Here is a 20,399-nt window from a genome sequence, read left to right on the forward strand (position 1 = left end):
CATTACCATGGCTACACAATGGGTACCACTTGGCAAGTAGATGGAGCTAATGGTTGTGTTATGAAGAAGTGGCACTGAGATACACTGCAAAGGGGACAAAATTTATGGTCCAAACGAATGTTTGGGTGGGTACAGGCTCAAACATCTATTCCTAAACTCCAAAATGATTTGTCATGCGGAATCATTTAACAACTGTGAGATTAAACGACAGCTACCACCTATGTTGGCACTTACGATAGCAAGATAAAATGATAAACAATTTCAAACTATGTTAAGTCCCTCTTTATTTTGAAAAAACCATCGTTTTATCTAACATAAGTCAACATGGTTGGATATTTATGTAGCACAGCCAAATCATTTCTCAGCATCAAATGCTAGGTGTTAAAAGTCCATGAAACAGCAGCTCAGGTTAATTCAGAATTCCAGCAGGAGAAAAGCAGTTACGACGTCCGGACATTCAAGAAACTTCAAGTGCCCCATGTTGCCGGCCCCTGTCTAGACACCTAATAGGTAGCAGTGAATTTCAGTTAAAGTGGACTTTCACAGTATGCTTAACTTGTTTATGTGTAAGTAAAGCACATATCACCAAATTGTGGTAAGCCTCGGGTGATCTCATTCCGAAGAAAGCAGAACCCATGCCCTTGGAGTTCTCATTGCTTGCATAATTTGGAAAGAGTTTAATGCAAAGGCATAAGATATTTGCTAAGGCTCACACAAACATTGTGAAGCACAATGTGCAACATTAGGTTTGCAACTGACCATTTTCAACAGTAATACAAACACTATGTAAATCCAGTAGAGCAGCATATTCAGCATAAACTAGTACTAAGTGAAACATAACAGCAGATCCACTTAAACAAGATTCAAATAAGTAACAAAAGAATTTCATATACTTAGAGCTGATGGTGCTAATCAGTGTAATGGCTAGATAATTTTGGTCTGCCATCTCGATTCAAAATGGCAGCTGGCAACCAAACGTTGACAAAGACTGTCACCTCCACCTCATGAATCCTTGTGCAGAGTTTGGCAATGATATCTCAAGAAGGGGCCGAACCTATTCCAAAAAAACAGGCAAAAGTCACCTCAAAGTGACATTTCAGTTCACCATCGGGATTCAAAAGGGTGCCTGGCATTCAAACACTGACAACGACCACTGCCCCTACTTTGGAAGCCATTGTACTGAGTTTGGCAATGAAATCTTGAGAGGCAGCCAAAGCCACAGAGAACAGATGGACAGACAAACCACTTTCCAAAATACATAATATAAATAATAAATTTATTTTTTGCATCTCCATCCCTGCTGCACTTATGGGCAATTTATCATCATTTTCATGATGCATCACTCAAAAATACATTGGGAGTGGAAGGCTAATCTGGAATGATTATAAAAAACTGTAGACAAACTCTTCAACCCTTTCTGGGGCAATTATAAGCAACTTGAAAAAGAAACTAATTAGCGCTGGAGTTTTCGGCGGTAAAGTACATCTCCCTCCATTCCTGAGCTTTATTGTTGCTTAAAAAACTGCTTCACAGGCCCTGGAGTCTGAGCAGACACAATAAGCAGAACTTGAATAGTCAGCTGTTTAAAATGTTTTAGAAAAGATTCATTATAGTAGAATTGAAAGAACATAGCAAAAAAAAAGCTAAAATAAAAAAAGCTAAGTATATAATGTAAAAGCACTATCCTGTTGCTAGTCCTGTTCATCAACATCTTCATACACTTGCTTTTAGAAAAAACAAAGCTGTGTTCCAAACTTAAAAGTAACAGAACATAAAGATACTTTTAGTAACCATCAGCTCTTAGGTCACTACACAGCCCAATGCAGGGAATCAATCATATTACCAATTTGAAGGTCATCATTATCAGAAACTTTAAAAAGCAGTTACCTCTTTGGAAAAAGTTAATAATTCCCTAGTGTAATGACAAACTATGGCTAGTTATTTCAAACAAAAACTGAAGCAAACCTCAGGCTCACATGTTCCTCCCTCCCTTTCTTCCTAGTCTGCAAACAAAGGGGGGGGGGGAGATTTATTTAATTTATAAATTGTCTTCCACTTGAGTCTTACGAACATACCATTAAAAATCTAAAACAAATTTTTGAAAGAGCGCCAAAGTCCAACTTTAAGTAAGTTGAAAAACAGCGCTAAGAGCTAAGGGAGAGACCTTTGCATCTTGCAAAGAAAGATGTACAGTGATACCTCGGGTTACAAATGCTTCAGGTTACAAACACTTTGGATTACAAACTCTGCTAACCCGGAAGTAGTACCTCAGGTTATAATAATAATAATAATAATTTATTATTTGTACCCCGCCCATCTGGCTGGGTTTCCCCAGCCACTCTGGGCGGCTTCCATAAAAACCAAAAATACACTAAAATATCACAGATTAAAAACTTCCCTGAACAGGGCTGCCTTAAGATGTCTTCTGAATGTCAGGTAGTTATTTATCGCTTTGACATCTGATGGGAGGGCATTCCACAGGGCAGGCGCCACTACCGAGAAGGCCCTCTGCCTGGTTCCCTGTACCTTTGCTTCTCGCAATGAGGGAACCGCCAGAAGGCCCTCGGCGCTGGTTGAGAACTTTGCCCCAGGATAAGAACGGAAATCGTGCGCCAGGGGCCCCCATTAGCGAAAGTGCACCTCAGGTTAAGAACGATTTCGGGTTAAGAGCAGACCTCCAGAACAAATTAAGTTCATAACCCGAGGTACCATTGTATTCAGAAAGATGTATTCAAAAGAAAAATGTATTCAGTTGTTTCTGGAAGGTAGAAATAACAGGTGCCTGTCAGGTATCGACATTAATAAGTCACAGCTTTCCACAAAACGGGAGCAGCCACTCTGAAAGCTTTGCTCCTAGTTACTCTGAGATTAAGAACATTGCATTCATTGTGTGCAACAAGCCACAATTCCCATTTTGTTTGAATATGAGAAACTGTTTTATTTTACAGTGGTACTTCAGGTTACATACGCTTCAGGTTACATACACTTCAGGTTACAGACTCCGCTAACCCAGAAATAGTGCTTCAGGTTAAGAACTTTGCTTCAGGATAAGAACAGAAATTGTGCTCCGGCAGTGCGGTGGCAGCAGGAGGCCCCATTAGCTAAAGTGGTGCTTCAGGTTAAAAACAGTTTCAGGTTAAGTATGGACCTCCGGAACGAATTAAGTACTTAACCCGAGGTACTACTGTATTTTATTTGCAAAATAGGATATAAAACCAGGGTCTAGTTTGTACAAGCTGCAGTTTCCTATATTCAGACAAGATGACAAACTGTGCTTTGTAGCAAACCATGAATGTAAGCTTCTAATCCCCTCCCACTGTGTGAAAAGAAAGGGAAGGAGGGAGCATGTGAGCCTGAGGCTGCCTGCAGGCCTTTCACATAAATCATGGTTTCTCATTACATCTGAACTGGGTCTCTGTTTAGCGTACTGCAAAATTGCCTTAGTTTCTTGTGGCGACTTAAAGTAGGGGTCCCTAAGTGTTTTTTGAGAGTGCTGTGAGCAGCATCACAAAATGGCTGCCTTGATGGCATGCATGTTGACAAAATGGCTGCTGTGATGGGAGCGACCAGTCACAAAACACCCACACAGCAGAAGGTGAACTGGTGAGACCGGGATTCAAGTACCATGCCTAAGAATATGAGGAAAGAATGGGGTCTGAGCCCCAAAACACAAAACCACTCCTTTGAATGCCCAGCCTTCTGCTCTAGCACCAATTTCATAAAATACCATTCCCCTACCACCCCCACCCCCCATTTTGTGCTTTGTCAGGCCAACCTTGAATAAAATGTCTTAGTGCTCTTGCTCATTGGTTATTGACAAGCAAAATCCAGGGCCAGAGCAGACATCATTTTCGTAAACCCCACATTTGTTGTGATAATGGGGTTTAAGGACTGTAGGATGCATTCAGGGAAGGGATGGTGGGCTTGACTCTTCAGCTCTTCTGCACTGTGGCAAACACCCTCCTTCCGTCTCAAAACATTCATTCCCAGCCAGACTCACTTCTAGGTTTAGATCTTAACTGTTAGCGTGGCTGAGAAGACTTTTAAGATGACTTACGGAGGGATTTGCACAGGATAATAGCCAATTCCCTTCCACTCAGCGGTTATCTGCTGCACAGAGGCCACCACCCCATACCCTACATTAGCATCACACAGTAAATATGGCATGGGTCCCACATAACAAATTGTTCTGCTCCCCCAAAGCCACCAGATCAGGACCACGACATGATGGAAGAGAGCTTGACTCTTTCCTCCGTGCTGTTTTGCTGCACTCCACAGACCCACCCACCCACACATTCAAAAAAGCTGCTGCTTCACACCTGCTATTAGGTGAGACTCAATGAATGGGTCCTGTCAGTGGAATCCCTGCATGAGAAATTCTACATGTGCAATGCGATTTCCCTTTCCTCCTCCCCCTGTGCCCCTGAAATAGACTGGGGGTTGGGGTGGGAGAAACATATATAAGTCCCATATACTCACAAAGTCTTGGTGCCCCGTGGGAGGTTGGGGATGAAATATATCTCTCTGCAGGTGACTTTGAAGCGGTCCCAATCCGAGCAGTCACAGAGGGACGAAGGGCACATTTCTGTACCTCTACTTATCAGTCCTGTTTCCAGCAAGAGCAGGAGCTGAAGGAACTCTGGCACCCACAGCATCTTCCTGAGCCTATTGTGGAAACGACTTCATTGCCCTGTGCAGCTCTTCTCCACAGAGAGAGAAGACACGACCACAGTTCCTTTCCTTGGGAACAGAATAGAGGGAATCTGCTGTTTCTTCAGAAAACCACGTTCACCTGATGCTCCCTAAAAGGAAATAGGGTGTAATAAGCAAAAGCATAGAAAGATGTTACAGGCAGTAGACAAATCCCTTTCAACTTCCTCCATGCCAAATCTACCAGGTACTAGCCCATCCTTTCCCACCCTCCCATCTCAATCGGTGATCTATTTTCTTTTCTTTCTTTTTTACTGCTATGTAGTCCCCACGCGCAGGAAAAAGTTTTCTTCTCAAACAGAAAGTTTGTCTGCAACAAGAAGTGGTACAGCCAGGGCTGGACTTTTGTGGCTGAAGTCCAGCGTCCCACACATAGCCTGTCCCCCTGAAATGAGCACTCAGACAGCAGCAGATGGGGGTGGGGGCGGTGGCATAGCAAACAGGTCCAGTGTCAATACCAGTACAGAGATGGGTGCACTCTGGGGTCCAGCAGGAATGACATTACCCCAACACCCCAATATAGATGTTCATTTCATTATTTTTACTTTCAAAACAGATTATCCTTTTCTACAACAAAATCTGGCTTGCTCCCTAGTCAACGTATGTACCATCAAGGCTGCAGAAGCAAGCATCGTTTTTTCCTGTGGGTGCGATGGTACTATAATGTAAAATGCAGAATTGCACGTGCTCAGAGTATTATTATTTTTCAGGACTGGTAAACCTTTTTGGTTTTGGTTCTAACACACAACAGGTAAAGGTAAAGGGACCCCTGACCATTAGGTCCAGTTGTGACCGACTCTGGGGTTGCGGCGCTCATCTTGCTTTATTAGCCGAGGTGTACAGCTTCTGGTGTACAGCTTCTGGGTCATGTGGCCAGCATGACTAAGCCGCTTCTGGCGAAGCAGAGCAGCGCACGGAAACGCCATTTACCTTCCTGCTGGAGCGGTACCTATTTATTTACTTGCACTTTGACGTGCTTTCGAACTGCTAGGTTGGCAGGAGCAGGGACCGAGCAACAGAGCTCAACCCGTTGCGGGGATTTGAACCGCCGACCTTCTGATCAGCAAGTCCTAGGCTCTGTGGTTTAACCCACAGCGCCACCCGCGTCCCTAACACACAACAGAAACAGCTGTAAACTGGAGATAAATTTTAGCTATGTGTGCTTCACGTATGGTCATCTAAAGGGAAGAGGCATAATTTCTTTTTAAGTCCAATGTCTAAACTTCTTTTTAATTTCTTTTTAAGTCCAATGTCTAAACTTACCTAGCTGAACCATACGCATGGGCGTAGCCGGGGGGGGGGCAGCTGCTCCCCCTAGATCAAGTAGAACAATAGAAATACTTAGCTAACTGACCAGTCATGATGACGCACATGACCATTGGTAAAGGGAAGTTAACTGACCCAGAAAAATCGGCAGACAAAATGCTCTTGCACAGAATTTGCTTCTTTAAACTTTATTACACTGGATATTCTCTCCTCACTTTTCCACCCACAGGCAGATCCCTCCATCTCAAGTCTGCCCCATACATCACTCACTCCATACCCTCTCACTGTAAGTGCCATCTTTCAATATTCTCTCACTTCTCTGCACAACTCTCTTTTCATAGAAGGGATTCGCTTTGTACAAAATAAACAAGAGGCATTTGAGAATTCTAGTATTGTGTTGTCTCAGAAAAAAGAAGTGTTAGTTCTATCATAGATTATATTATTGTGCTAGCTATACAAAGTATGCCTTGCTGTGGGCATTATATATGATCAAGCAGATAAGAACTAGCTACAAGAGCAAATGACCCATAAATTAAATTACTTGCTTTGGATGCAGAAAGGAGATTGTTCAAATTAAGTAAAATGCAAAAATTTACTATCAGATAGTTCTGAGAATCTAGGGCAAACTAGATTAATTTTAAATTCACCCAAGTTGGCTAAATAGCTTATTATTTGCAAGAAAATCTGTGAAATTTTCAACATTTAAAAAGATGACGAGGGATCTGATTATTCTTCCATTCTTGAGATATGGAAGAATACAAAATGAGATGTTGGACAGAGATCTAAGCTGGTTTGAATGTTCTCAAGTGAGGATATGGTTAGCAAACAATAGATTAAGAGGTGGAAGATTAGTTGTTAATGTAACAAGACACAAACTTTCCAAAATATATAGACTGATAAAACTAAAATATGGACCAAAACAAGTATATGCACATGACTTTGAGACTTAAATATTCCAGTACTTTTGAAATAATGCATATTTCTAGAAAGAAGGTCACTAATCTTGTTTATACAAATATGAGAGAAATTTATTTTAGACATTGGTGATACAATGGTGTATGCTTCTCAAGAAACTAAGTAAATGAGTAACAAGTATATTCCAAGCTGTTGAAAAAGTAACTCTCAAGTGGGTAGGCATATTTATTTGTGGTGGATCTATCAGAGGCAAATAATGTTGGCAATATATTTGGAAAAGAGTGGAACAATGTCATTTGAGATTATTCTTCATCAACAAATATTAAGAATAGAAGTCCTCAACATGTGGAAATTACTGACTTCACTTATTGCTTATATGGCTATTGTAGCTTGGATATAATACACTAAGAGTTAGAAATAGGAAAAAACACCTCAAATGATGAATAACTTCCCAAACCTTGGAACCATATGGTGATGTAAAAGTTAATGCCGATGTCATGAAAGGGAGAAAAAGGCTGAACATGCTTAGTCACATGTAGTATTTTTTCCCCAGTATCGCAGTAGGGAACTGAAAACAGATTTTTATAAACAAACATTCTTGGCGTGTTATAAAACATATAGTGCAACCCTATGCATGTTTACTCAGAAGTAAGTGCCTCTATGTTCAATGGGATTTACTCCCATCCATGTGTGCATAGGATAGTAGACAGTGAGTTATTTATGCAGATTTAGTTTAAGTGAATCACAATTTTAAATAACAAGTAAGTTTGACAGGAGTCCCATAACACAGGGCACAGCGGCAGTTATTCTCCCAAAGACTGACTTCCCCAGACAGTAAACCCTCCATCCTCTGCCTCCTCAAAAGCTGACATCACTACAGAAAACTCCCAAAGGTGTGTTTTGTTTGTATGTTTTGGCAAGGCGTCTCATGGCACCTTTAACATCGGCACGACCAACAGAAATTCAACAGGTGGAGCTTTTCCTGCCATGGAGATGTAGTCATCTTTTCTGCGGAATCCTCGCTTGCTAAATTCATCTTTTGCACTCAGGAAGTAACCCCCCTCCGTTTGAATCGTCTCCTATCAGATTCACCTCCCATAGATATGAAGGAACCCCTCCCTTAAATCTTCACCTGTTGAATTCATCTCGCGTAAATTATCTCCCCGTTGCATCTTCACGTGTGTGTGTGTGTGTGTGTGTTACGTATGTGTAAATTTCCCTGTTGGGAGAACCGTCACTTGTCTGAATTCCCCTCCGGCAGTTTTTTTTTTTTTTGGGGGGGGTGCGGAATCTCCGCTGTTGAATCTCTCTACCTGTTGAATGTCCCATCTTGGCCACGCTGCTGCGAAAGGCGTCCCGGAGCCTTGCCGCGGACGTGCCATGCAATCCCCGGCGCTGCCTCCTGCGGATCTAACAGCAGGCTGCTCCCCTAAGAAGCAACCCACGAGCGCCCCGGGAACCCCCTTCCTTCCCGGGCGCCTAAGTAGCCCCAACAGAGGGATCGCGCTCCGCCTCACCGGGACTCCAAACCTCGCGCGGACCACGGGCTCCAGCGTCCTCTCCTCCCGTCTGGGCACCGGGCGGCAAGATGCTCAGGAGATCCTTCCCAAGCCCCATCCCATCCCGGCCCCGCCAGCCACTCAAGTGCGGGACCTTTGCAAGAAGTCCGCGACTCCACGCCGAATCAGAGCATCCCACGATCCGGAGTTCCGACGGCTTCAGGGCCTGCCCTCCGTTGCCATCTCGTGGCGGCTGCCGGGACTACGCGAAGCAGAAAGCCCCTCTGAAAAGAAATGCAGGGGGGCGTATAAGCTAAACAAGCTATACTGTATAGCTTAAGGTCCCACTCTTGCCCCCCCCCAAAAAAAAATAAAAGAAAAAAATATGGGTGTACATTTCCAAAATGTAAGATAAAAAAACGAATAAAATAAAACCTACATACAGCAACAGTGGCAAACGGCTTTAGATACTGTACCTATTGGGTCCATAAATTACCATATAGCATTTATTCAGCACAAAAAACAGTGACAATTTGTTGTTTACAAAGGACAGCTGGACATATAAAGGGCTCCATTACCTTCAGGAGTTTAGGGCCTCATCAAACCTAAATCAGGCCCTGCCTCCAACTGTCCCTATTTTCCAGGGACAGTCCTAGATGTACAGAAGTCGTCCCAGTTTCTGATTGGATTCTGGAATGTCCCGCTTTTCCTTAGGGCATCCCCATTTTCACCAGAGAAATCTTGGAAGGTATTCTTATCCTTATTTATTGAATTTCTATACTGCCCTATACCTGGGGGTCTCAGGGCGGTTCACAGAATAAAATCAAGGTATGGATCAATGTAAAAAAAATGGATCATCTTAAAAAGCAGAGACATCACCTTGCCAACAAAGCTTCGTATAGTTAAAGCTATGGTTTTCCCAGTAGTGATGTATGGAAGTGAGAGCTGGACCATAAAGAAGGCTGATCACCGAAGAATTTATGCTTTTGAATTATGGTGCTGGAGGAGACTCTTGAGAGTCCCATGGACTGCAAGATCAAACCTATCCATTCTGAAGGAAATCAGCCCTGAGTGCTCACTGGAAGGACAGATCCTGAAGCTGAGACTCCAATACTTTGGCCACCTCATGAGAAGAAAAGACTCCTGGAAAAGACCCTGATGTTGGGAAAGATGGAGGGCACAAGGAGAAGGGGCCGGCAGAGGACGAGATTGTTGGACAGTGTTCTCAAAGCTACCAGCATGAGTTTGACCAAACTGCGGGAGGCAGTGGAAGACAAGAGTGCTTGGCATGCTCTGGTCCATAGGGTCACGAAGAGTCGGACACGATTAAACGACTAAAAAACAACAATGGATCAACATATGGAGTTATGTGACCCCCCTAGCCAAAGAGATAAGCAACTCCACAACCTTTAGAAGACATCTGAAGGGATGTATAGGGAAGTGTTTTAATGTTTAATGTTTTATTTTGTTTTTATATGTGTTGGAAGCCACCCAGAGGGGAAACCCAGTCAGATGGGCAGGGTATAAATAATAAAACTGTTGTTGTTGTTGAATAGGATGTCACTAATTTCATTGGAGAAATGTTGGAGGGTATGGCAGCGCCACTAACCCGCCTAGAAGGGTTGTTGTTTTTTAATGATTGATCAGAGAGTACCGGTAGTTTATATCTGGCCTTTCCACATGCCAGAGTACTCATGGTGGCCAAAAATATTCAAATAACAATAAATAGGACTGACCTATCCATTAGGCAAGCTGAAGCCATTGCCTCAGGGGGTGGAAGTCCCTAAGACAGCACTCCTGAGGGCCTTCCCACCACTGCTGCTAGCATTGATGCTGATTGGTAGGGGCGGCAAAGCAGGCCAAGGGGGCGGCAAGGCACAATTGCAATTTCCTGCAGGCAGTTCCACTCAAGGGAAGGCTTCCACAGTTTTGGCCATGCATCTTGCTCTTCCCATTCAACCTCTTCAACTTTCAATGAACCTACATGAAGGATAAAGTAATTATCAAGGGAGCAGATGGTTAAGACCTTTAAGTGTCTTTCAGCCCTAACAATACAGTGCATCCTCCTTCCAGCTCATCTTTGCTCTTTTTAGAAACAAAATCCATCAGAGAGAAGTGAGGCCTGGCAACAAATCTTGCAATGTGGAGATTTCTTGTCCAGTGCCTCTTCTGGGACACTCCCAATATGTTTTCCCGACCACCTGGTTTGCTGCCTCCCTGTGCAGAAAGTTAAGCCTGCTGATGTCTCTCTGTTGTGAACCAGTTGGGCATAGAGCATGGGTATGGGGGCCGGATCCGACCCAGTCGCCTTCTAAATCCAGCCTGTGGGCAGTCTGGGAATCAGCATGTTTTTACATGAGTAGAATGTGTCCTTTTATTTAAAATGCACCTCTGGGTTATTTGTGGGTCATAGGAATTCGTTCACCCCCCCCAATATAGTCCGGCCCCCCATAAGGTCTGAGGGACAGTGGACCGGCCCCCTGCTGAAAAAGTTTGCTGACCCCTGGCATAGAGGTTAGAGTGTGAGAACTAGGACCCAGGAGACCAGAGTTCAAATCCTCACTTGGTCATGAAGCTCACTGGGCAACTTTGGGCCAGTCATTGCCTCTCAGCCTGACCTCCTTCACAGGATCGTTGTGAGGATTAAATGAGGAGGCGGAGAACTGTGTATGCTACGTCGAGTTCCTTGGAGGAAAGGTGGGATACAATAAATAAAATACATGAAAGGTGCACCTGGATGTAGAGAAAATTCTTTGGCAGAGGCATTCATGCGATTGATGTCTGAAAATAATTGGGCCTTTTTGGCGCTATTATTATTATAGTGCATATACAGTATGCCAAAATGGCTTCTAAGTGGTTTGCACAACTATAAAATCAGTCCATAATTAAAATATACAACAACATTAGAATGTCTTTAACTGAAATCCGCAATAAAACATTTTTAAAGCATAACCGTTAAAACACAGTTAAAACAGTAACATCACAAGTCATTCAAAGGAATGCTTGCCTAAACAGATGTGTCTTCAGTAGCAGGCGGAATGCCAACTTCACAAGAGGCCACTTCCACTACACAGCAATGAATTTGTGTTGTTATAATGTTGCTGCACTACTGTCTTTATATTGTTGTGAGTTTGGGGGAGAGAGATTAGGCTATAAAATTCCCGAGTCCCTTCTAATTCCTGGATGCAGCAAGGGTTAAAATCTAATGGCGGATCCCATTGTTGAATTAGCCAGGCAAAAGCTATAATGCATGGGTGGCTAGTATAAGAAAGGAAGTTGCTTTGTGCCAGAGGGCAAATGGGTGGGCCTTTGAGAAAGTCAAAGGCCAGGGCAAGTGTGTGGTGGGGCTAGAAGCACGCAGAGAAGGCTAAGAGTGAGAGCCATTCTAGATTTTTGCTTGAACCCAAAGCTGTGGCAATGGGAGAAGAAAGCCCTTCTGGGGTATTAGTGCTGTGAGCTCCTCCATCATAGGCTCAGGTAGTGTATATGTGCCAATAAACCATATATCCTAAAGACACCACAGTCTCTGCTGTCCCTCATTCCACGAAACCAACACCCCTGGAATATTGCAATGCTCCAGAGCTTGGGGTGGCGAGCAACAATAAAATGCTTGCTCGGAATTTGAGCGCCTGCTCCTTTAAGAAGTGGGCGCGGCTTGCCCTCGTACCGCCGGCGCCGGCGCGCGGCTACGCTGGTTTCCCTGGTCGCGGGCGTGGAGCGCTTGCGGGCCGTTCCCAGGAGAAGCTCCGGCGCGGGGCTTCATGGGAAGCGTAGTCCCTTCTTCCCTCCACGGCCGAGGCGGCAGGCGGCGCTGTGAACTACGACCCCCATGATGCCGAGCGCCGCGGGGGCCCTGGCGCCCTGAGAGGCCGCTCTTCGCCCGGTGGCAGGGCGGCTAGTTCAAGTTGCCATAGCGGCGGGGTGGGTGGAGGAGCCGGCCGGGTGCCGGGCGGTTGGAGCTGGAGGCGTCCGAGAGCCATGCCTCGGCCCTGAGACGGGACGCAGGGCGGGAGGGCTGATCCCAGGACCGAAGAACGGGAGTCCGGTGAGAGAGATCGGTCTGGGCGGGGGTGGGGTGCTGGGAACCCGGGGGTGGGATCTCCGTGGGCCGATGGGGGGTGGGATCCAGTGCCTGGCTGCCCATGGTGGCAGTGGGGTGCAGGTCTGGGGGTGGCTGAAAAGTTCTGAAAAGTCTGGGGGTGGCAGTGGTTCCTCTCCTGTTAACGACTATTGTGGCACTTTCGAAAAGTGCATGAAAAATAAGCATTGCCTGCCATTTGAGGTGGCTCAAAAGTCAACTGAATGTGACAGCTGCGGTTAAGTTTCTAGTCCTCTGTGTCTTCCAAGCTCGGCAAGATCCTATTCTGGGCAAAAAGAAAAAAAAAGATCCCTTTTCTTAGGGCAGCTGTATACCAGCTGCATCTGGTGCACAGGCTGAGACCCTCCCTCCCCGCACACTGTCTCGCCAGAGTGGTGCATGCTCTGGTTATCTCCTGCTTGGACTACTGCAATGTGCTCAACGTGGGGCTGCCTTTGAAGGTGACCCGGAAACTACAACTAATCCAGAATGTGGCAGCTAGACTGGTGACTGGGAGTGGCCCCTGAGACCATATAACACCAGTGCTCCCAGTGCGTTTCCGAGCACAATTCAAAGTGTTGGTGCTGACCTTTAAAGCCCTAAATGGCCTCGGTCCTGTATACCTGAAGAAGCGTCTCCACCCCCATCGTTCAGCCTTGACACTGAAGTCCAGCTCTGAGGGGCTGCTGGGGGTTCCCTCACTTCAAGAAGTGAGATTATAGGGAACCAGGCAGAGGGCCTTCTCGGTGGTGGCACCCGCCCTGAGGAATGCCCTCCCATCAGGCGTCCAGGAAATAAACAAGTATCTGACTTTTAGAAGACATCTGAAGGCAACCCTGTTTAGGGAAGGTTTTAGTGTTTGATGTTTTGTCACATTTTTAATATTATGTTGGGAGCCACCCAGAGTATCTGGGGAATCCCAGCCAGATGGGTGGGGTATAAATAATAAATCATTGTTATTATTATATTATTAGTCATTGCAGCACAGCAGTGTGGTGCTGTTTTAACATTTTTTGCTTCTTTTGGCACGAAGTCTGTTTTCTCCCTCACTCCAGGCCTTATAGCCTTGACCCATAGGCCTGATGGAATGTGGGAACAGGCCGATCCTAACTAAGTACTTTTGGGGGGCGGCGCTGACCAGTCATCTAGTTCAGTATTTTCTGCTCTGTGGTGCCTCTCTGGGATTTCATTTTCTCCCAGCCCTGTTCAGAGATGTCAGGAATTGAACCTGGGACCTTCTGCGTGCAAAGCGGATGCCCTACTACCACTTTCACCTACTAGTAAGCCCAGTTAAGGTCTGTTTCCAGGGAGGGCTACAATTCTGTGTGCTCGTAGTTAGGAATATGCCCAACTGAAGGCAGTGGGACTTGCAGCTTGGTGCTGTGCATCTGAGGTTTAGCAACTTGAGATGACAATGGCCAATTATTTTTCTCTGGCTTGTGTTTCAAGGAGGCATAGGGATTGGGAAATAGGGATTTCAAACCTGAAGAGCAATTTAAGCGGTTTGTACAATGCACTTTCATTCAAATACACACACACACACATATTCAGCTGGTGTGAATTGTACTTTTGCAATATGATGTTGGGGTGATGCTGGGGTGGGATTGTGTAGTAGCTCTCTGTGGTGGTTGCTGTGCTTCCCTGTCACCTGTCTGCAGCACATCCTCTCCCCATATGGAAGTCTGTAATGTTTGTGAGGAACAGGTCTCTGCCCTTACAAGAAAGTTAAAAACATGAAGTGTGTAGCTAATTGCCCTTGAATTGGGGCAAGCTTTACAGCTATGGTAAGAAGGGAAAACCCTATATTTCACATGAAGTAGAATAAAATAAAGCTTGATCAACGAAATGGCAGATTTCTGATACTGGACAATCTTCCCTGTCTGTATGAAAGGCTAAGAATAGTATTCAAGTTATTTCATCACATCCCTTTTCAGTGGTTCCTCTGTGGCTACATAGAAAGTTTCTATGTTGGACTTAACATTTTGAGCTGCTTGTAATTTAATCACAACGTAGTGCAATATGGACTACAAACGGGTTGCCATGCTGTGGTGTTGTCAAAAACTCTGATCTCTTTTTCCTTTCTCCCTATTTTTTCAATGGTTCTGTTCTGTTCAACTACATTGACTTAATTCAGAGTGGGTTAAGCAAAAGCTAAAATGTCACAATTGTCACCAAGATCTCTTTTTGACTCAGCTTCCTTTTCCTGTTAATTTCAGGGTAGAGAAGTTGTGGCTTGTTCAACTGTTTCATCACTGTTCCTCAGGCAACAGGCTAAAAAATATGTGCCGTGTTTCTGATATAAGCCCTGCTTTCTTTATTCTGATATGTATGTAGCTCAGTATAGCTTGATCAGGGCAGATACTGTGTCTGCAGAATTGTGGAGCTCCTTGGAAGCTTTACCAGAGGTCCCTCAGTGAGAAGTTCAGTAATGGTATTCCCAAAACTATAGCTTTCCTGCTTCAGTACTGATCTTCCCCTGAATTGGGTGTGTTTTAGATGTTCACATGACACCTTAAGATTGAAACAGCTAACCAAGGAAGCAACAGCATGTGAGCAGAGCATGCCCACAGTTCTAAGGTCTTCAGCTGATCTAAGAGCCTGATGTAAGGTGGGTCACAACAGCAGCACTACCACTATACAAATATATGTTTAACATTAAGAAAAAGGTTTCCAAGTGCATGGTTGTACTAAAGATGGGTTCTGGAATTGAAAGGGTTCGGTGTGCAGAGGTTCTGTGATTGATTTTCATAGCTACGTCAATGTGAAAAGTGTTTCTTAATGAGATAAGTTAGAAAACGGCTGATCAGAGCAACCAGTGTTCTTTTGCCTGGGAGGAACTTGTTCCTGTTTTTATGATGCTGTTTTAGTTTTTTATTATACTGGTTTTTTAATGTTAGTTTTGTATACCACTCAGGGATTTGAAAAAACATTAAGCAACCTAGAAATTCTTTTAAATAATTACTGCATATGTGTGCGTGTTTGGGGAATGAGGCAAGCACTGTTTTAAAAAAGACTTTTCCCCAAACTGTTCAAAACACTGTTTTTCTTAAAACAAGAGGAGCAGTAAAAGAAAACTTTAAAGTGGTTGGGTTTTTACCACCACAAGTGTGTGTTTTAAGTACAACTAATGTAGAAGACTCCTAACTCCTTGCGTACAATTTCTATCGCTGTGTTGTTTTATCACTTTTTAGCAGATCTCTGAAAGATGTTGCCTTAGGTCATTCATCTTTCAAAGATCTGCTAACTAAAATTAACTTGTGAGCTTTTGAGGACTTTTGGAAATAGTCTATGCTAAGAATTCTAAGGATCCATGGATCTATTAGGATGCAAGAGTTGCTTTTTGCAACTATTAAGCCATAAAAATGGTTTCCACTTAGTAACTTACTGAGGTATGTATAAGATTCATATAAATACATAGTAGAAAATTGACTTAATTTTGGGATGAATGTATCCCATTCAGCCAACTACTTTGTCCTTCTTCTCTTTTCAGTGCTGCCTTTGGCAGTGAGTATTAAACGAGCCTTTCTTTTCGCTCTGTAAGAAAGTGGATTCTCTTTAGAACTGAGCTTTTGCTGTTGGGATTGCTGTACTAAAAATAGCAGTTTATAGAAGCTTGAATATATGGCACAGCTGCAAGGTTGGTTGCACCAGTGAGAAAATACTCAGGACTGGCTGTGCGTCTGGCTGCACCATAATAATGTCACAGTACATGATCTTAAGGATGTGGCACAGACTGGTTACATGTCAGGGCAATGGTTTTAAGTTCATCATTCATGCCAGGACAGTTGTTTAAGTTCTGAATTTGGCAAAGCTAAAATCAAAGAAGAAGAAGCAGAAAACTGTCCCGGAGGAAAGTCTGGAAGCCGTAAGTGAGAGCTTTCCTCCTTTGCCATAAAAAATACACAATTGATAGAGATGAATCCTGTATGCTACCAGAGATTTTCAGGAACAGAGCAAAGCAATCTGATCGAGTTCATATCATGACAGATCAGGAGCAGAAAATAGGATAGTACCAGAGTTCCCAACACAAATGTGTAGGGATTGATTGTTCTCTTGCTATCACCCAATATGGTTACATCATTTTTATAGAGATTTACACACCTGTAGGGTGAGATAAGGAGGTGAAGGTGCTCCTTCAGATGCTCCTACCTTCAGGGCTTTGGAGAATGGTAACTGGGAAGAGATCCTTATTAGTGATGGCACAATGTCTATGGAATCTTCTTCCCAGAAAGCGTAAGGGAGGGGTCAGGGTGAAACATTTTTATCCAAAAGGGTTTTAGTGAATATTGTACAGGGTAGATGTTGACTGCTTCTTTACTGTTCTGTAAAAAGTATTCCCTTTTTACAGATGCTTATCGGTTGGGTGGATTTCATTGTCTTATGCTGTCAATTGCTTTGAAAATTGTGAAAGTAGAAAAGTGGCATGTAAACTTAAAACATAGGAACAAAGATATTGTAGGGGCCTCAGTGTGTGTGTATTATGTTTGATAGAAGGTCATACCTTGCTCCTTCTCAACTCTTTTCTTGGGTTAAAGTTTACTGTTTACTTTGTTCCATAGAATTTATTGGGAGCCAATGGAAGTCAAGCCATCCCCAATCTGCTTATCCTCATCTAGGCTTTTGGTTTTTTTTTGGTATAATGCCAGAGTGTGATATTTTGGGACATTTCATATGCCTGTTATTTGTTCAGTCCTCCATACACTACAAATGGTTCTACTGTTTTATTTCTTACTAGGTTCTGAAAAGTACCTAATAAGTAATTGAAATAAATTCCTTTGTTGCTTTGTTTCTGAAGATACCAATGGCCGATTCATCCAGCGAATCTGACAACTTCCATCGTAGAATTGGGAGGCGTGGTCCTATAAGGGCAACCAGAGTCCGAAATCATGGTGGTGCTGAAGATGTTACAGAGAAGATCCATACTTTAGCAAGCACATTACAGGTTGCTAACAGCACTACATTTTTCAAAGCATGCTTTTATGTTTCTTGTGCAAAGAAAAGAAAGGGCTTCAGGTCCATCCACTGTGTCACATGTCTTGCGGTGCTGTATCTGTGAGAAATATTGCTAGACACTTAAAAAAGTTTGGAGCATGTTTTGGAATAAACCAGAGAAATTACTGCAGTTATTTCTGCTAGCTGTTTAAATGACATGTTGCATTGGCACAAAATCATCTGGGCTACAGCCCAGAAGCATAGTTACCTGCTAATAAGTTCCATTGACATCAGAAAAATATCTGAGAAAAAGTATATATGCATAGAATCAGCGAGTAAGGCTATTGATACTATAGCATATTTCTGTGCCAGTCTTTAGCTGACCTTCTCTGTATATTAATAATTTTGAGATGAAGTGATGCTGTACCTAATATTCTACACATAGTGCCTTGTGAGCACTGTGACTTTCTCCCCCACTTTTTAAAAAATATGGGTGATTGTCAACAAAATCTTGTGCTAGTGCGACAGGCTTCCCCCGCTCCCCCTGCATGTTTCCTGCACCACCCCTAAGTCTGCTGTGGTGGGAACCCTAGAACAGATTTATGGGGCATGTGGAGGGAAGAAGAGGGGGAAGACTCTGTTATGCTAGGTAGCAAGGAGAAATCCTTGTGCTGATGGAATGTTCACTTTTGTTCAGTTTTGAATACACACACAGACACACAAACACACACACATATACCATATGTATATATGGTATCATAATGCGAACTTGTCCTTAGCCATGATTGTTGGATGAGAAACCTGCTTCAGGAATTGCATGTGCTCTTTCATCTGGAGTGCACATTTCCTTCCTTTCATCCCTCACGGACCCACACAGTTGGGTTATCCACATCCATCATCAATAAGAGCTGTCTTCATGCTGTCACCTGTGTTCATGAAGGATATGAGGCCTGTGTGCATGTTTGGATATGAAGCCTCTGTTCAGCATTTTCAAACACTGAGGTGCCTGATTTGGCATTAAGCAGAGTAGGAGAAGGTTTACAGGGGGGTAGTGTTTGTGGTTGAGGTTTTTCTTTTAATGATGTTTTCTTTTCCCATGTTTATCTTAAGGATACCAATCGAAACCTGAAACATGTGGACCAGATGCTGGGCCAGTATCGAGAATACAACAATGAACAGGCAGAAGCAATTGCAAATGTGAGCTGCTGTTGGTAAAATCTAAACTCACCAGCTTATGCCTCTAAACATTTTGCTGGATGTATTTTCCTATTCGCTCCCCAGTATCTTGTGATGGTGGACTGGAACTGTAGCCAACTTTGCTCTGCTTCACTCTTTTAGGTGTGGGTGGTGGAGAAAGGCTGTGGTCTGCCAGGCCGCGTGGCAGACTTGTTCTCTTTTTGCTGTCTTCCGTTCCAAGCCGAGAAATGCTATTCTTGACAATGTTTCTGACAGCGCACGACCTTTTCTTTTCACCTGAACCCTGCTATGATGCAACTAGAGCATTTCTCTCATCCCCACCTTGTGTTCAGCAAGGTTCCATCAGACTGCACAGAAAGTGTGGGAAACCTCAGGCCTTGTGAGTTTCTCCAGCTAGTCAGTGAGAGAGCCAGTGTGGTGTAGTGGTTAAGAGCGGTAGTCTCATAATCTGGGGAACCGGGTTCGCGTCTCCGCTCCTCCACCTGCAGCTGCTGGGTGACCTTGGGCTAGTCACACTTCTTTGAAGTCTCTCAGCCCCACTCACTTCACAGAGTGTTTGTTGTGGGGGAGGAAGGGAAAGGAGAATGTTAGCCGCTTTGAGACTCCTTCGGGTAGTGATAAAGTGGGATATCAAATCCAAACTCTTCTTCTTCTTCTAGTCCTTGGAGCTCTCCTCAGGCCGAACTGCTCACTTCCCCTGCTTCAGACCCCCAGGTGTTTTTGCCTGGCTGGAATGTGTCGTTGAACTCTGAGAATGCCTCTTGCTTGTCTGCTTGGAGGAGAAAAAGGAGTGCCTGAGTGTGTGTAGAAACTAACCTTCTTTCCCCAGGGAAATTTAGAATATGTTGCTCTGCCTGCTTTTCCCTCTGGACCTGCCTACTGCTGGCATGTGGCCCTCAGAAGATTGCTAAGAAGGGAATGTGGCCCTTGGGTGGAAACAGCTTCCCTATCCCTGCCGTACAGGGATCCTTCCTGCCCTAATGTAGTTAATTAATTAACAATTCAGTTTTTTACCTGTCCTTGACCGTAAGGTCCCAGGGCAGGTTGCAACAATTTAAAATATATCATTAAAGTATTTTTGCCTTAACAAAACAAATTCCTTCCAGTAGCACCTTAAAGACCAACTAAGTCAGTTCTTGGGATGAGCTTTCGTGTGCATGCACACTTCTTCAGATACACTGAAACAGAAGTTTCCAGACCCTTCTATATAGTGAGAAGGTGGGGAGGGGTATTACTCAGAAGGGTGGTGGGAATGGGTGATTGGCAGATAGCTGTGATGAGCCTGTTGACGACTCTTAACGACTGCAATAGGTCTTACAGGAAAAAGCAAGGGGTGAAAAGGTGAAAAATGGCTTTGTCATGTATAATGAGATAAGAATCCAAGGTCTTTGTTCAGACCAGGTTTCTCCATGGTTTTAAGTTTGGTGATAAGTTGTAATTCAGCAGCTTCTCTTTCCAGTCTATTTCTGAAATTCCTTTGTAGTAAAACAGCTACTTTGAGATCTTGTATAGAATGTCCTGGGAGATTGAAGTGTTCTCCTACTGGTTTCTCTGTCTTGTGATTCCTGATGTCCGATTTATGTCCGTTTATTCTTTGGCATAAGGTCTGGCCTGTTTGTCCAATATAGAGAGCTGAAGGACACTGTTGGCATTTTATGGCAACTGTATTTTTGCCTTGTTTGCTTGTACAGTGGTACCTCGGGTTAAGTACTTAATTCGTTCCGGAGGTCCGTTCTTAACCTGAAACTGTTCTTAACCTGAAGCACCACTTTAACTAATGGGGCCTGCTGCGCCGCTGCTGC

General features: G+C 43.9%; 2 protein-coding genes across 7 annotated transcripts in view; one reads left to right on the forward strand and one right to left on the reverse strand.

The window, feature by feature from the left end:
- TSHR (thyroid stimulating hormone receptor) overlaps positions 1-8,501 on the reverse strand; it is a 61,359-nt gene extending 52,858 nt beyond the window's left edge. Inside the window, exons 1-2 of the mRNA XM_081867424.1 lie at positions 8,409-8,501; positions 4,480-4,802 (exon numbers count right to left, since the gene is read on the reverse strand). Coding sequence (XP_081723550.1) covers positions 4,480-4,655 — 176 coding nt within the window. The 5' untranslated portion in view covers positions 4,656-4,802; positions 8,409-8,501. The remainder of the gene's footprint in view (positions 1-4,479; positions 4,803-8,408) is intronic.
- Positions 1-20,399, forward strand: part of CEP128 (centrosomal protein 128) — a 305,103-nt gene that overhangs the window by 106,346 nt on the left and 178,358 nt on the right. For 2 of the 6 annotated variants that reach the window (XM_081859121.1, XM_081859124.1), the window contains exons 1-3: positions 12,231-12,435; positions 17,264-17,410; positions 18,511-18,597. In XM_081859121.1, the coding sequence (XP_081715247.1) occupies positions 17,270-17,410; positions 18,511-18,597 (228 nt within the window). In that variant the 5' untranslated portion in view covers positions 12,231-12,435; positions 17,264-17,269. Of the gene's footprint in view, positions 1-12,228; positions 12,436-14,949; positions 15,077-17,263; positions 17,411-18,510; positions 18,598-20,399 lie in introns of those variants that run through there. The other 4 variants (XM_081859125.1, XM_081859126.1, XM_081859122.1 and 1 more) reach the window with 4 other exon arrangements.

The sequence above is a fragment of the Podarcis erhardii genome (genome assembly GCF_964252035.2).
Source record: "Podarcis erhardii genome assembly, chromosome: 1".
Classification (NCBI taxonomy): domain Eukaryota; kingdom Metazoa; phylum Chordata; class Lepidosauria; order Squamata; family Lacertidae; genus Podarcis; species Podarcis erhardii.